Genomic DNA, 14,462 nt, shown 5'->3' with positions numbered 1-14,462 from the left:
GCTCTACAACATGCAACCATCAAATCATCCAAACAATCATCCGAACAAAAATTCATATTTTTAATTAAAATAATTCAAAAATAAATAAAATTATAGAAAAATAACCTTGATTTCTGCAGGTGTATGGATCACAGATTCTGATAGAGCTCGTCAAGACCTTTGATTTAGTTACTCAAGCTTTCCAAACTGAATTCAATAACACCTCCAAAAGCTTGTTTGATTCTTGAAAGTTTATATGAATATATAGATTTTCTCTGTAAAATTATAGAATTACTGTTTTCAAATGATTTTCGGTACGAAATAAAATTCGGTAAAGGCTATTTATAATTACGGAAAATTAGTATCCTGTTGGATCATTCCGGATATAAAATGATACGTTTATTTATAAAAACTGATCCAAACGGTACCGGTTTTCGAGATAATTATCCAAAGCAGTACAATTTGTACTGCGGTCTTGGTCTCAGCGCCTGGTTACACGTATTATGAGGTGATAATTGTGATAGTTTAATAAAAAGATCCCGTTTATCAAAAATACGATTTTTATTGATTTACCGAAACGAATGTATCGAAAATGTTGCGCCGGGACCCGCGCAGGACAAACCGTACGCCGGATCGAAAAGTCGAAACATGGAAAATGCTCGGAATATTGAAATTAGGTTAGGAAGGAGTTTTCGGAAGAGTTTCGGGTTATAAAAACGTAAAAACGGATGATGTCGGTTGGTTCCCGATTGTATAAAATAGTTTTTAAATACTCGGAAAAAGATTTTATAAAATCCATATATTTCCTATAAAATCATAAATCAACATAAAAATAAATAGGAAGATATGACAATTATCTATATTTTATTTTGGACATATAAAAATTAAAATACTCAATTAATATTATTTTTAAACATCCAAACATATTTAACAATCAACAAATAATTCACAGAATAAATACTGAACATACATAATAATTAATAATTACACGATATATCCCAGATATTACATTCTTCCCCCCTTAAAAGGATTCTGTCCTCAGAATCTCCTAAGAAAACAAATAAGGGTAATTTGCTCTCATATCACTTTCTAACTCCCAGGTTGACTCTTCAACCTTTGGGTTTCTCCACAATACTCTTACTAACTTTACCACTTTATTTCTCAATACTTTCTCTCTTTCCTCTAGAATTTCTATCGGACTCTCTACATATGACAAATCTGCCTGAAGCTCTATTGGCTCATACTCGATTACATGCCTGAAGTCTGGATTATACTTCTTAAGCATCGATACGTGAAAAACATTGTGAATGTGCTCCATGTGTGGGGGTAACGCCAACTCGTAAGCTACTTTTCCAACACGCTTTAGAATCTCAAAAGGTCCGACATATCTTGGGCTCAGTTTTCCTTTCTTTCCAAATCTCGTTAATCCTTTCCACGGTGATACTTTCAATAATACCAAATTCCCTTCTTCGAATTCCATGTCTTTCCTTGATTGATCTGCATATTTCCTTTGATGGTCTTGTGCTACTATCAATGTCTTCTGGATAACTTCAACAACTTCATTTGTCTGCTGCACTAATTCAGGTCCAAGTATTTTGCGTTCTCCTACCTCGTCCCAATACATTGGAGATATGCATTTGCGTCCATAAAGGGCTTCATAGGGTGGCATCCCAATACTGGCGTGATAACTGTTGTTGTAAGCAAATTCTACCAGAGGTATATGCTCGTCCCAACTTCCTTTGAAATCAATAGCACAGACACGTAGCATGTCATCGATTATCTGCATTGTTCTTTCACTCTGGCCGTCTGTCTGTGGATGGTAAGCCGTACTCATATTCAGTCTCGTTCCAAAACATTCTTGAAAACTCTTCCAAAATCTTGAATTAAATCTCGGATCTCGATCGGATATGATAGACACAGGAACTCCATGACGTACAATTTCCTTCAGGTACATATGGACCAACTTGTCAAGTGAAAATCTTTCATTTATAGGCAGAAAATGAGCTGACTTGGTAAGTCTATCCAAGATAACCCAGATGGCATCATGATTAGCCTTTGTCCTTGGTAATCCAACTATGAAATCCATGGCAATATGCTCCCACTTCCACTCTGGAATCTCCAATGGCTGTAGTAATCCACTTGGTTTCTGATGCTCTGCTTTAACTCCCTGACATGTATAACATCTGCTAACCCATTCCGCAATTTCCCTCTTCATATCTGGCCACCAATAATTTTCCTTTAAGTCTCTGTACATCTTGGTACTCCCTGGATGGATTGAATACCTTGAATTATGAGCTTCTTATAAAATTTCATTCTCAACTCCGTCACAGGTGGAATCCAAATTCTAGAAGAAAACCTAAGAATACCTTGATCGTCCTTTTGCATACACAATTCTTCACCTACCAAATGATTTATATCCTGATCCATTACCTCTTCTTGACACTTCCTTATCTTCTCTAACAACTCCGGCTGAAAAGTCATACTATATATTTTCGCTTCATCAGGCTTACAAACCCTAATCTCCAATTCCAGTTTCTGAAACTCCTTATATATTTCTTCGGGTACTGATAACACATTTAACTTTTCTTTCCGACTCAACACGTCTGCTACAACGTTTGCTTTACCGGGATGATAGTTAATCGTGCAGTCGTAATCCTTAATCAATTACAACCATCTCCTATGTCTCATATTAAGCTCCTTCTGTGTGAATATGTACTTCAAGCTTGTGTGATTCGTGTAAATCTCGCATTTTTCTCCATATAGATAATGTCTCCAAATTTTCAAAGCGAAAACTATGGCTGATAGCTCCAAATCATGAGTAGGATATTTTTGTTCATGTGGTTTCAGTTGCCTTGACGCATACGCAATCACCTTATCGTGCTGCATCAGAACACATCTGAGTCCTTTATGGGAAGCATCGCTATAGAATACGAAATTTCCTTGATCATCGGGAAGTGACAAAACAGGTGTCGTGATTAATCTTCGCTTCAATTCCTGAAAACTTTCTTCGCATTTATCGTTCCATATAAACTTTTCATTCTTCCGTGTAAGTTTTGTCAATGGTGTTGCAATCCTTGGGAAATTTTGAATGAATCGACGATAATATCCCGCTAATCCTAAGAAACTTCTTACATCTGTTGGTGTTCTCGGTCTTTCCCAATTTGTAATTGCTTCAAACTTAACTAAATATGAGTTTCATAATTTTTAAAGAATTCTGGAATTAAATACGGATTTTACAAATAAATTCAATCAGAAAATCATACATGGCTAAATAATTGATGAAATATTGTTTTCTAAATTTTATAAAATCCCAAAAATAATTATTGAAATTATGAAATCATAAAACTAATTTTAGAGACAATCCAAATATTTATGGATTTAAAACTGTAACAAAATCACCTTTAAAAATAAAACAGAACAATATAACTCAATACTTAATTACACATTCCAATCCTTTACACCAATAAATCACAGACACATAATATATATATATATATATCAACACACTGTTGTCAAAACCAAGAAACATATTTTATTTAATTATTTATTCAATTATTGCACTTTAAATTAATAGGAAATATACTAGTCGTTGTATCCTTCCCCCCTTAAAAAGATTTTGTCCCCAAAATCTGATTTAATTAAACAAATGAGGATGTTTGTCAAGCACATCTGACTCTAACTCCCAAGTAGACTCTTCTACTCATGGATTTATACAAAGCATACTTACTATATATATATAAACTTATTCTGAAGGACTCGCTCATAACGATCTAGGATTTGGGTCGATCACTCCACGTAGAACAAGTTTGGATGAGAGCCCATTGGCTCCTAATCAACGTCTCGATTCAGATCAAAAACATATCACTTTAACATTGACATGCAGAACACACTATAAATTTGCTGCAACTGCGGCTGCAATACTAACTCATGAGCAACTTTATCTATCTTCCTCGATACCTCGAACGGTTCCATATATTTAGGATACAACTCGCCCCTTCTAATCAAACCTAACCAATCTTTTCCAAGATGGAACCCATTTTTTTCAATACTCCATATGGGGTATCGATGCAACCTTTTTGCAACACTTTTTAGTGTCTTTTGCAACGCTTTTTAGTGTCTTTTACAACGCTTTTTAGTGTTTTTTGCAACGCTTCTTAGTATTTTTCGCAACATTTTACACTGATTATTAGCAACACTAAAAAGACCTATTGCAACGCTTTTACAAAAAAAAATGCAAGAAACTGTTTGTAAATTGGCATTCCCATAAATAAGACCATAGTCTTATAACCAACACAATCAACCAATCTACCAACCATAACATCAGTTATCCCAAATAAACACCACTACCTTCACCATCAACATACTACCATCCTTATACCACCAATTGTCTACCAACCATAAAATAAAAGTGAAAGTTTTAACAAGTTAAAGTTACACACTTCAAAATATAAACATCGTAGTACTGAGAAAAACAAAGTAGAACGATAATACTTCAACTTTATAGCCAAACTGTAGACTATAGTCACGTAGGTCTAGACTGCAATTGATGGATATGAGATAGTTTAAGGTAATCTCTTCATAAGAAGACCTTCAAGGAAACCATCTCCTTTAATCTCATCTTGACTGAAAGCATACTCTCAATGTTTCCTTCTCTAGTTAGATCACCCAAGTTTTGGACATGGTTGCTTAGTTTTTCCTGCCTTGCAAAAGAGATGCCCTAGAATTGAACACCTATCGGGAGCCTGAGTTCCAGAGTCATAACCTTGCATTGTTGCATTATGAGGTTCATTAAAGGTGATCCAATACTTCACTCTATCTCCGAAGGCCTTGAAACAGGTAAAAGCATAATGCTCAAAATCTTTTCTGCAAGCAAAAGATGAGCCTTAGTATAAATAAGTGTTTAGGTTTATAATGACTAATATATACAGAATGGAGTTTAAATCACTTACATGATATGGTCACTTAACTATCCTTCATATCTATCTTTGAGCATCTGCGGAAGATGACATGGTTGCTTAGTTTTTCCTGCCTTGCAAAAGAGATGCCCTAGAATTGAACACCTATCGGGAGCCTGAGTTCCAGAGTCATAACCTTGCATTGTTGCATTATGAGGTTCATTAAAGGTGATCCAATACTTCACTTACACGATATGGTCACTTAACTATCCTTCATATCTATCTTTGAGCATCTGCGGAAGATGACATGGTTGCTTAGTTTTTCCTGCCTTGCAAAAGAGATGCCCTAGAATTGAACACCTATCGGGAGCCTGAGTTCTAGAGTCATAACCTTGCATTGTTGCATTATGAGGTTCATTAAAGGTGATCCAATACTTCACTCTATCTCCGAAGGCCTTGAAACAGGTAAAAGCATAATGCTCAAAATCTTTTCTGCAAGCAAAAGATGAGCCTTAGTATAAATAAGTGTTTAGGTTTATAATGACTAATATATACAGAATGGAGTTTAAATCACTTACACGATATGGTCACTTAACCATCCTTCATATCTATCTTTGAGCATCTGCGGAAGATCCCAGTGGTATAAAGTTACATAAGGCTGAATTCCTGACAGGAAGCTACAATAGACTCTTCAAAACCACTATACAGACTTAATAACACGAAAGTTCTTTGTATAATTTGCAGTTTTTACTAACTGACCTTTTTCCAGTAAATAATCTAATAGGTTGTTGTAGTATTTCAATCCATCTGGATTTGGTTCTCCTGTCCCTTCTGTATATACAAAATTGTAATGTTAAAACAGGTTATCGGCTTATCGCTAGGGGTTACACCATTTTATAGCGGCAAAGTTTCAGCTTACTCGGAAAGATTCTTGACCATGAAATTGAGAATCTGTAAGCATCCATTCCCATGTCCTTCATCAAGTCAATGTCCGTCTGCAATGTAATTTAATATTCAGGTTATAATTTCCGTTTGGTTAGTTTGAGATGAAGGAAAGTCCAACTTTAACTTAAAGTATGATATGACTAGTAGTATTATATAACGTTAGTTGTCAGCACCTAAAGCTATTCATTCTTATCTTCAAGAAGTCGTTGACATGCTCTTTGACATTATTAGCTTTGGTATTATCCAAAAAAATCTATCTTCATACTAATCTAATGCATTCAAAAAACTTTATCACTATAAGCTTTGGTTTATCATCTATTCTAAAAATTGACTGATAACTTGATTTCAATTCTGTAGTGATAATAATATGAACAAGGAAGTAACAAAGGAAGGTAGAAATTAGAAAGTAAATTAATGAGTCGGAAAAGGAAAAGAAGATGATACGATAATCTAAAGTAAATTAGAAGAAATAGTATGAGAATGATGAACCATAAAAGAAGTAGATCATCATTGGAAGTGTAAACTAACCTTAAAGTGATGATAATGATCCACTGTCGTGTTTGCATTGCTGAAGTCCAAAATCTTGCCTGCACAAACAATCTATGTCAAGCACAACCTAAGATAAACTATACTCTGCAAATTTCCCTCCTTAAGCCTCCAGATAGTTCCATAATTTTCGATGTTTTAGGTTAGTACCTGTTCGGCTAGCAAAGGTATCCCAAATGTTAGCACCCTTGTTTCCTTCATTCACGGCACCTTCAAACTAATAATACACACACATAAACCATTTGACATAACCAAATGAGCATCAAATTATAAGTTAAAAATGAAAGGCATGGAAATGAAGATACCTGATAAGCAGAAGAAGCAGTACCAAATATAAAGCCGTTAGGAAAATGAGCTCGGCTGATGGACTCCGAACTCCAAACAAGACATGCCAACACTAACAACAACATTAACAACTTGTCCGACATAACTTCTACTACAAAAACCAACTCAATGCAAAAATGCAAATATGTCTGTATATATTACAATTTACTGATATAATAGAGAACAATAGATTTATTATATATATCTTGAACAAAATTTAGCTTGCACTCCATCTAAAGATGCGGGGCGGGATCGCTTCTTGAGTTCTTGTTGCATAAACGCGCGTGTTTATGCACCAAAAAGATACGTACAAGATATATATTCACTGGTCATAGCAAACAAAACTGATATTTTTCATAACTGGTATTGTCTTTGTCTATATGAGAAAACTTTTATAACGATTTTGCACGCGCTGTAATATATCAGATAAAATTATATATATTCATAACATCAAACTTATATAAGAAGGGGGCACGCCCATTTAAGAACACATTGCTACCTTCTCTGATAGGTAATGGAAGACTTACAACTCCGTAGGCACCACGTAATTCAAATAGGCTGTCACACCCCCAACTTAAACAGCAAAATAAATATAGCTATTACATCATTTTAATGAAGAATACACAACCAAATCCAAGATCTTACAGTTTAGGGTTTGGAACAGCCCAATACTGCCAACTATTACATCTGATTACAAATACCGAGTCCTCACACAGCTATTATTACTTATTCTACCTGAGATCGAACATAAGCATCAGCATCACAGGTCTTACGGGCAGTCTGCTTGAATCTAACCATAGCTGCTAGCTGTAATATCAGGGTAAGGCAAGGAGTGAGCCAAATGCTCAACAAGTGCTAACAGTACGACACAAAATATAAATTGAGATATACTTTTAAGAATGACAATGGAAAGACATAACTAATGATAACGAGAGATAAAACTATATGAGATGGCATCATTTTGCTTGCATCAAAACAATTTTAAAATCATGTCTTAATCAAAATCATTTTATGACGCTACGGATTACAGCCGGTGATCAGCCGCGAAGTAATCCCGAACCTCGCTGGGTTCTAAAACATTAACGGGAATCCCTAGGCAACTTTTAAGCCTAATATAAGTGTGGAAAGGACTCGCGTCTCAGTCCAAATCCACTATTCAAGAAAACATTTATCCCCCTTTGGGACTGAAAACCCACATTTTATTTATTTCAAAAGCTCATGCCGAATTGTAACAAAATCTCTTTTAACAGTAAATATTTTTATTATGGGATTATAGATTAACTCGAAACATGGGAAATATGGTACTAAATCTCAGGGCCATGATTCACAAAACTTTACTCTATTAGGGTAACCAAAAGGTTTTCATATGTCAGAAACTTGGACAGGAAAATATGGTGAGACTAATGGATAATATGAAGGGGTAATGCCAAACTGGGCTCAAAGCAATGGTTTCTCGTCAAGGTACAGGTGTTGGATCATTAAGAAGATAAGCTTCACGAATACTATGGGTGTTAAGGTAATGATTTCTAGCTCAGGATGTATATATATATCAGAATTGTCAAGCTTTAGGAGAGGAAAGAGGGTATCAATCAATGAGGAATCATGTTGGTAAGTTTCTGACTATCAGAGTTCAAGGTAAGGTTCTACAGGGATTCAAGTATCAGGATGAGATATCAATACTTAGGAATCATCAGCATGTTAATCAAGAGAATCAATCAAGTAATATAACAACTCTTTATTTTATCATGGCATTTAACTATCATGAAAAGACTTTTGAACTACTTGCAATACATACTCGAGGGTTCATGGCATTTCTATATAATTCAAAGATAAGCGAGAGATACGCTTGATTTAAACATATCAAAATGACTCAGGATGGTTGCATCGATATATATGAACTGTTTATAGTAAATATGAAGGTCAAGTTGAATCACTTACCTTGAGATAGGCTGGTCTGGTCTGACTGGTAGGAGCAACTGGAGCTTCACTCGGCCTTTATGGCAAGTTTTCCCTCATCTCGAGATCCTACATAAATAATAATAATCCTCATTATAATATATTCTCACCAACTTAACCTATTTACAACTCGAAATTAAACACGGATGGCACTTAGCCTATATGCACTTAATTTATATTCACTTTTAAATTACAATTGCACACACATAGCCACATAATCACATATCGTATATTAATATCAAATAACACTATATATACCATAATGCAACACTAGGCTTGGATGATCTCGACTCACCACTTAAGTCACTTGGTCGCTAAACTAGACAAAGTCTTCAAATTTTGGCTCCCTAACTCGATGTGCCTTTCCTAAATTATCCAAAACCTATTGACCCTCACTTGTGCCTTTTTCTCTAATGACCTTATACCATCTTACAACTATGGTGGTCGACCTAATACTCACTTCTAAGTGTTCTAAAACTACGTGATAAGTGATAGTGCTCACTGGTGCAAATTTCAGAATGACAACTATAGTTTCTTGAGTGCATTAGGCACTCTTACACTAGAATTTTTTCTTCAAAACTTTTACACAAGACTCTCCTGACCTAAGGAAATCTCACAAGCTTGATGTGGCTCAAGGGCCTGGCTTGGGCCTTCTTGGGCCTAAGCTAAAAGTCCAAGGTTCCCCTGCTTTTCTGGGCAGAAAACGCCCTGACTTGAATTAACTTGTGACACATGGTTCTAACTCATATCCTATGAACTATGGTTGGAAAAACTTCTCTGACACTCCTTCTAACTAAGGCCCAATTGGGCCTAATGAGGGCCTACCCATGACATGGTCAAATCTCCCTATTTCTAAGTTGCAACAAAACTGTCCCCTGCTGGACAGATTTTGTTATTCTACTTGTGCACCTAACCAAATGACATGCAAACCTCCAACCAACTCCTAAAACCTTTTGTATACTCCCAATACTAACTTCTGGTGGCTTGGGCCTCAAAGTGCACATCAATGACATGGTCAAAACTCACTCTAAACCTCAGGGTACTAAACTGATTTTCTGCAGAAACTATAACTCTCATTTTCCAAGGTTTTGACTTGACAAACTCAACTAACAACAACTCAATACTTAAACCAAGACTTATACATGGTAATCTACTGAACTAACTCCCTTATTCTCAAAATAACCTTGGGTGAGATCATCCATACCCAAAAACAACAACATGCAACTAAATATATAACATGCAACTCATGGAAAGCACATAACAAGATTTCGGCTAGGCATAAAGTTTTAAATGCTTGCAAAATCGACTTGCACCTAATACTCATCCTTAATAATCATGAAATATAACTACTTTTAAGTATTAATAAGAAATTTATCATGGAAACAATCTATTTTAAGCACACCTATTTCGCATTTATAGATTTTTAAACATAACAACATGATTTCGAAAAGAATAGCGTGCAAAACAAGGTTGATCATCATTTTAATGTCTTAAAACTAGCATGCATGGCTAAACATAAATATATAATGAAATTTCAGTAGCATGCAAAGGATTTTAAAGCATGATACCTCCATAAAACACTTAGTTAGCACATATACATAATATATCTCATAGAGAGCTCTTGAATTCACAAGAATCAAGAGTTTCTCCTTGGAGATCACATAAGAACTACACATGCATCCATGGAACTTCAACTTCCAAGTCTCAAAATACTTGGAAAGGATATAAGATGAATGTAGGTAAAAGATTTACACTTGGGAAGATGAAGAATGAATTGAAAAATGGAAGGAGGGTGGGGGATTTGGCCTTCGGCCGAGAGCAAGGTGGGAGGGGGAAAAGAGAGAAAATTTGTGGTGTGTTGGAGTGTGAAATGAGTGGAATGATTTCTCCCACTTTGATTTTTTTGTTTTATGCTTTTTGGTTGACAAATAATGAGTGGAAGTGAGAACTTACAAAAATGTCCTTTAGCTAAAGTTAGGCCATTTTGCATGCAAGGCTAATGTAGTAATTTGGTAATAATCAAATGAGTTAGTGGGGTTGGAAAAGTCTTATTTGCCCTTTGAGAGAATAGAAGGGTGATTTGCATGCATGGTCTCTTATGTAATTTGATAAATATGACAACTAAAATTTATAATGATTTATTTTTATAAAATAAAATACAAGTTCAAAAATTATAAAATTTATACCATAAAATAACTTGGATTTTTAGAGAATTTATAAAATCATTTTCAAAATTTGTGAACAAAATACCTTTTAAAAGAAAAATTTTCCAAAGCTTAGAATATTCCTTATAAATCAAAAAATAAAGAAATTAAATAAACTCTTGCTTTGAAAAATCATATACTACACAAAGCAAATTTATAATGCAGAAATTTTCACTCACACTAGCGTACAATCATTAAATATATTTTCATTTGACTTTAATATTATACCAAATCCACAAATAATATTACATAAAATGTCGGTCGTAACATCCTCTCCCCCTTAAGGGATTCTGTCCCCAGAATCTAAGAGAAAAGATGAGGATGCCGGGAACACATATCAGACTCTAACTCCCAATTCGATTCTTCGACCTTAGGGTTCCTCCAAAGCACTTTTACTAACTTTACCGACTTATTCCTAAGACTCTTTACTTGTCAGTCGAGTATTTTAACCGGTTGCTCCACAAATGACAGGTCTGCCTGCATTTCTACAGGTTCATATTCTATCACATGGCTAGCGTCAGGATTGTACTTCTTAAGCAACGACACATGGAACACATTATACACATGCCGATACTGAGGTGGTAAGGCCAACTCGTAGGCCACCTTTCCTACTTGACTCAAAATCTCAAAAGGACCTATGTATCTAGGTGCTAACTTCCCTTTCTTACCAAATCTCATCAACCCTTTTCTAGGTGACACCTTCAGCAACACAGCTTCGCCAATTTGGAATTGAACGTCCTTACGTGCTGGATCCGCATACTTCCTCTGTCTATCTTGAGCAGCAAGCAACCTTTTCTGAATTAACTTGACCGAGTCATGCAACTGTTGTACCAAATCCGAGCCAAGAATTCTTCCTTCTCCTACTTCATCCCAACTTATTGGTGATCTACATTTTCGCCCATACAAAGCTTCGTATGGTGGCATGCCGATACTGGAATGATAGCTGTTGTTGTAAGAGAATTCAATCAACGACAAGTGATCGTCCCAACTTCCTGCAAAATTGATTGCACAACTGCGCAACATGTCTTCGATTGTTTGAATTGTCCATCGCTCTGACCATCAGTATGCGGGTGGTATGCCGTGCTCATATTCAACTTCGTGCCAAGACATTCCTGAAATTGCTTCCAGAATCTCGAGTTAAATCGGGGATCTCTGTCTGAAACTATTGATACGGGTACTCTATGCCTTAGTACGATTTCGCGCAAATACAGATGAACCAACTTGTCCAGTGACGACTTCTCATTTATTGGAAGGAAATGCGCCGACATCGTAAGATGATCAACTATAACCCATATTGCGTCATGTCCGGATTTCGTTCACGGTAGTCCTACTATAAAGTCCATAGCGATATTTTCCCATTTCCATTCTGGAATCTTCAGGGGCTGAATTAATCCGCTTGGTCGTTGATGTTCTGCCTTTACTTTCTGACAAGTATAGCACTTCGCAACCCATTCTGCCACGTCTCGCTTCATATTTGGCCACCAAAAGTTCTTCTTTAAGTCTCGATACATCTTGGTGCTTCCCGGGTGGATTGAAAATTTCGAATTGTGGGCTTCATGGAGGATCTCATTCTTTAATTCAGGTACATGGGGAATCCATATTCTGGATGAAAACCTTAGTATCCCTTGCTCATCCCTTTGAGTATTAATCTCCTCTCCAGATAACTGATTCTTCTCTTTTTCCATTACTTCCTCTTGACACTTCTTTATCTTTTCCACTAGTGTTGGCTGAAAGGTCATTGCACGACAAACTTCCTCGACTTTTCCATAAGCACAAAGTTCCAATTCCAATTTTTCGATTTCTTCAGATAACTCTTTTGATGTTATCATCATATTCAGTCTCTCCTTCCTACTTAGAGCATCGGCCACTAGATTCGCCTTTCCAGGATGGTAATTTATCGAGCAGTCATAGTCCTTGATCAATTTCAGCCATCTCCTCTGCCTCATATTGAGCTCTTTCTGAGTAAAAAATTACTTTAAACTCTTGTGATCCGTGTAGATTTCACACTTCTCTCCATAGAGGTAGTGTCTCCAAATCTTGAGTGCGAACACTATGGCGGCTAGTTCCAAGTCATGCGTCGGGTACTTTAACTCATGCGGCTTCAACTGTCTTGACGCATATGCGATCACTTTACTGTGTTGCATCAACACACAACCCAAACCCTTATGTGAAGCGTCGCTGAATATTACAAAATTCCCTTGATCATCTGGAAGTACCAACACCGGAGCTGTTACCAACTTCTGCTTTAACTCTTGAAAGCTATCTTCACATTCTGCACTCCATTCAAACTTTTGATTCTTTCTGGTTAACTTGGTCAATGGCGTGGCGATCTTCGAGAAATCCTTGACGAATCTTCTATAGTATCCGGCCAATCCTAGAAAACTTCGCACTTCCGTAGGAGTCTTTGGCCTCTCCCAACTCATAACTGCCTTCAATCTTTGCCGGATCCACTTTAACTCCCTCATTTCCAATAACATGCCCCAAAAATTGAACTTCCTTTAACCAAAACTCACATTTGGTAAACTTGGCATACAACTTCTCTTGTCGGAGTATCTCCAATGCTTATCCAGAGGTGCTGCTTATGTTCTTCTTCCGACTTAGAATAAATAAGGATGTCATCAATGAATACCACTATAAATTTGTCCAAATACTTCTTAAATACCCGATTCATCAGATCCATAAATGCGGCCGGAGCGTTGGTCAATCCAAACGGCATTACTAGGAATTCATAATGCCCATATCTGGTCCTGGATGCGGTCTTAGGAATATCTTCTTCTTTGATCTTTAATTGATGGTATCCTGATCTCAAATCAATCTTCGAAAAGCATTTTGCTCCCTTCAACTGATCAAAAAGGTCATCTATCCTTGATAGCGGGTAGCGGTTCTTGATCATCACCTTATTCAACTCCCGGTAATCTATGCATAGACGCATACTCCCATCTTTCTTCTTTACAAACAGAACAGGTGCTCCCCATGGCGACGTACTTGGTCGTATCACTCCTTTATCCAATAATTCTTGTAGCTGGCTCGCCAACTCTTTCATTTCTGCTGGTGCCATCCTATACGGGGCCTTTGAAACTGGTTCCGTGCCTGGAGCAAGGTTGATCTCGAACTCAATTTGTCGATCTGGTGGTAAGCCTGGTAGTTCGTCGGGAAACACATCGGGGAACTCGCTAACTACAGGAATATCTTCCATGCTGAGGCTGCCTCTCTCTGAATCCACTACATATGCCAGGAACGACTCACAACCTTTTCTAAGTAACTTCTTAGCCTGAACAATTGTAAGAAATAGTTGCTCTTGCCTCTGCCCCTTAAATACTACCTTCTCTCCACTCTTCATCTTTAAATACACTCTCTTGGTCTTACAATTTATCTGAGCGCTATTCTCTCCTAACCAATCCATTCCTAAAATTATATCAAACTCTCCCAACTTGAAGAGTATCAAGTCGGCTGAGAACTTATACCCCGAAATATCAATCTCACACTTTGGACAAAATTGATTCACAGGAATCTTCTCTTGGTTCGCAATTACCACATTTACTACCTCACTCATAACCATTTTATCACATTGGAGCTTATCAACAAAAGATTCTGATATGAAAGATCTTGTTGC

At 36.6% G+C, this 14,462-nt stretch overlaps 1 protein-coding gene across 1 annotated transcript; it reads right to left on the bottom strand.

Moving 5' to 3' along the window:
• Positions 1–4,640: 4,640 nt before the first annotated feature.
• On the bottom strand, positions 4,641–6,793 carry LOC141661013 (putative beta-glucosidase 41). The gene is made up of 8 exons (XM_074467995.1): positions 6,671–6,793; positions 6,516–6,582; positions 6,348–6,406; positions 5,794–5,869; positions 5,634–5,705; positions 5,453–5,540; positions 5,235–5,366; positions 4,641–4,842 (listed from the first exon to the last, which is right to left on the bottom strand). Exons 1-8 carry the CDS (start codon positions 6,791–6,793, stop codon positions 4,641–4,643), a joined length of 819 nt encoding a protein of 272 aa, XP_074324096.1.
• Between the last annotated feature and the right edge of the window lie 7,669 nt (positions 6,794–14,462).

This window comes from Apium graveolens, chromosome 5 (genome assembly GCF_009905375.1).
Source record: "Apium graveolens cultivar Ventura chromosome 5, ASM990537v1, whole genome shotgun sequence".
NCBI lineage: Eukaryota > Viridiplantae > Streptophyta > Magnoliopsida > Apiales > Apiaceae > Apium > Apium graveolens.
Note: the sequence above shows the minus strand (reverse complement) of the source record. Positions and strands in the feature narration are given on the sequence as shown.

Excerpts from the sequence above, each read along its gene's own strand:
- LOC141661013 (XM_074467995.1), bottom strand. The coding sequence starts at position 6,793 with ATGTCGGACAAGTTGTTAATGTTGTTGTTAGTGTTGGCATGTCTTGTT. Across the intron at positions 6,583-6,670 it reads CTGCTTCTTCTGCTTATCAG|TTTGAAGGTGCCGTGAATGA; the intron begins GTATCTTCATTT and ends GTGTATTATTAG. Across the intron at positions 5,870-6,347 it reads ATCATTATCATCACTTTAAG|ACGGACATTGACTTGATGAA; the intron begins GTTAGTTTACAC and ends ATTACATTGCAG.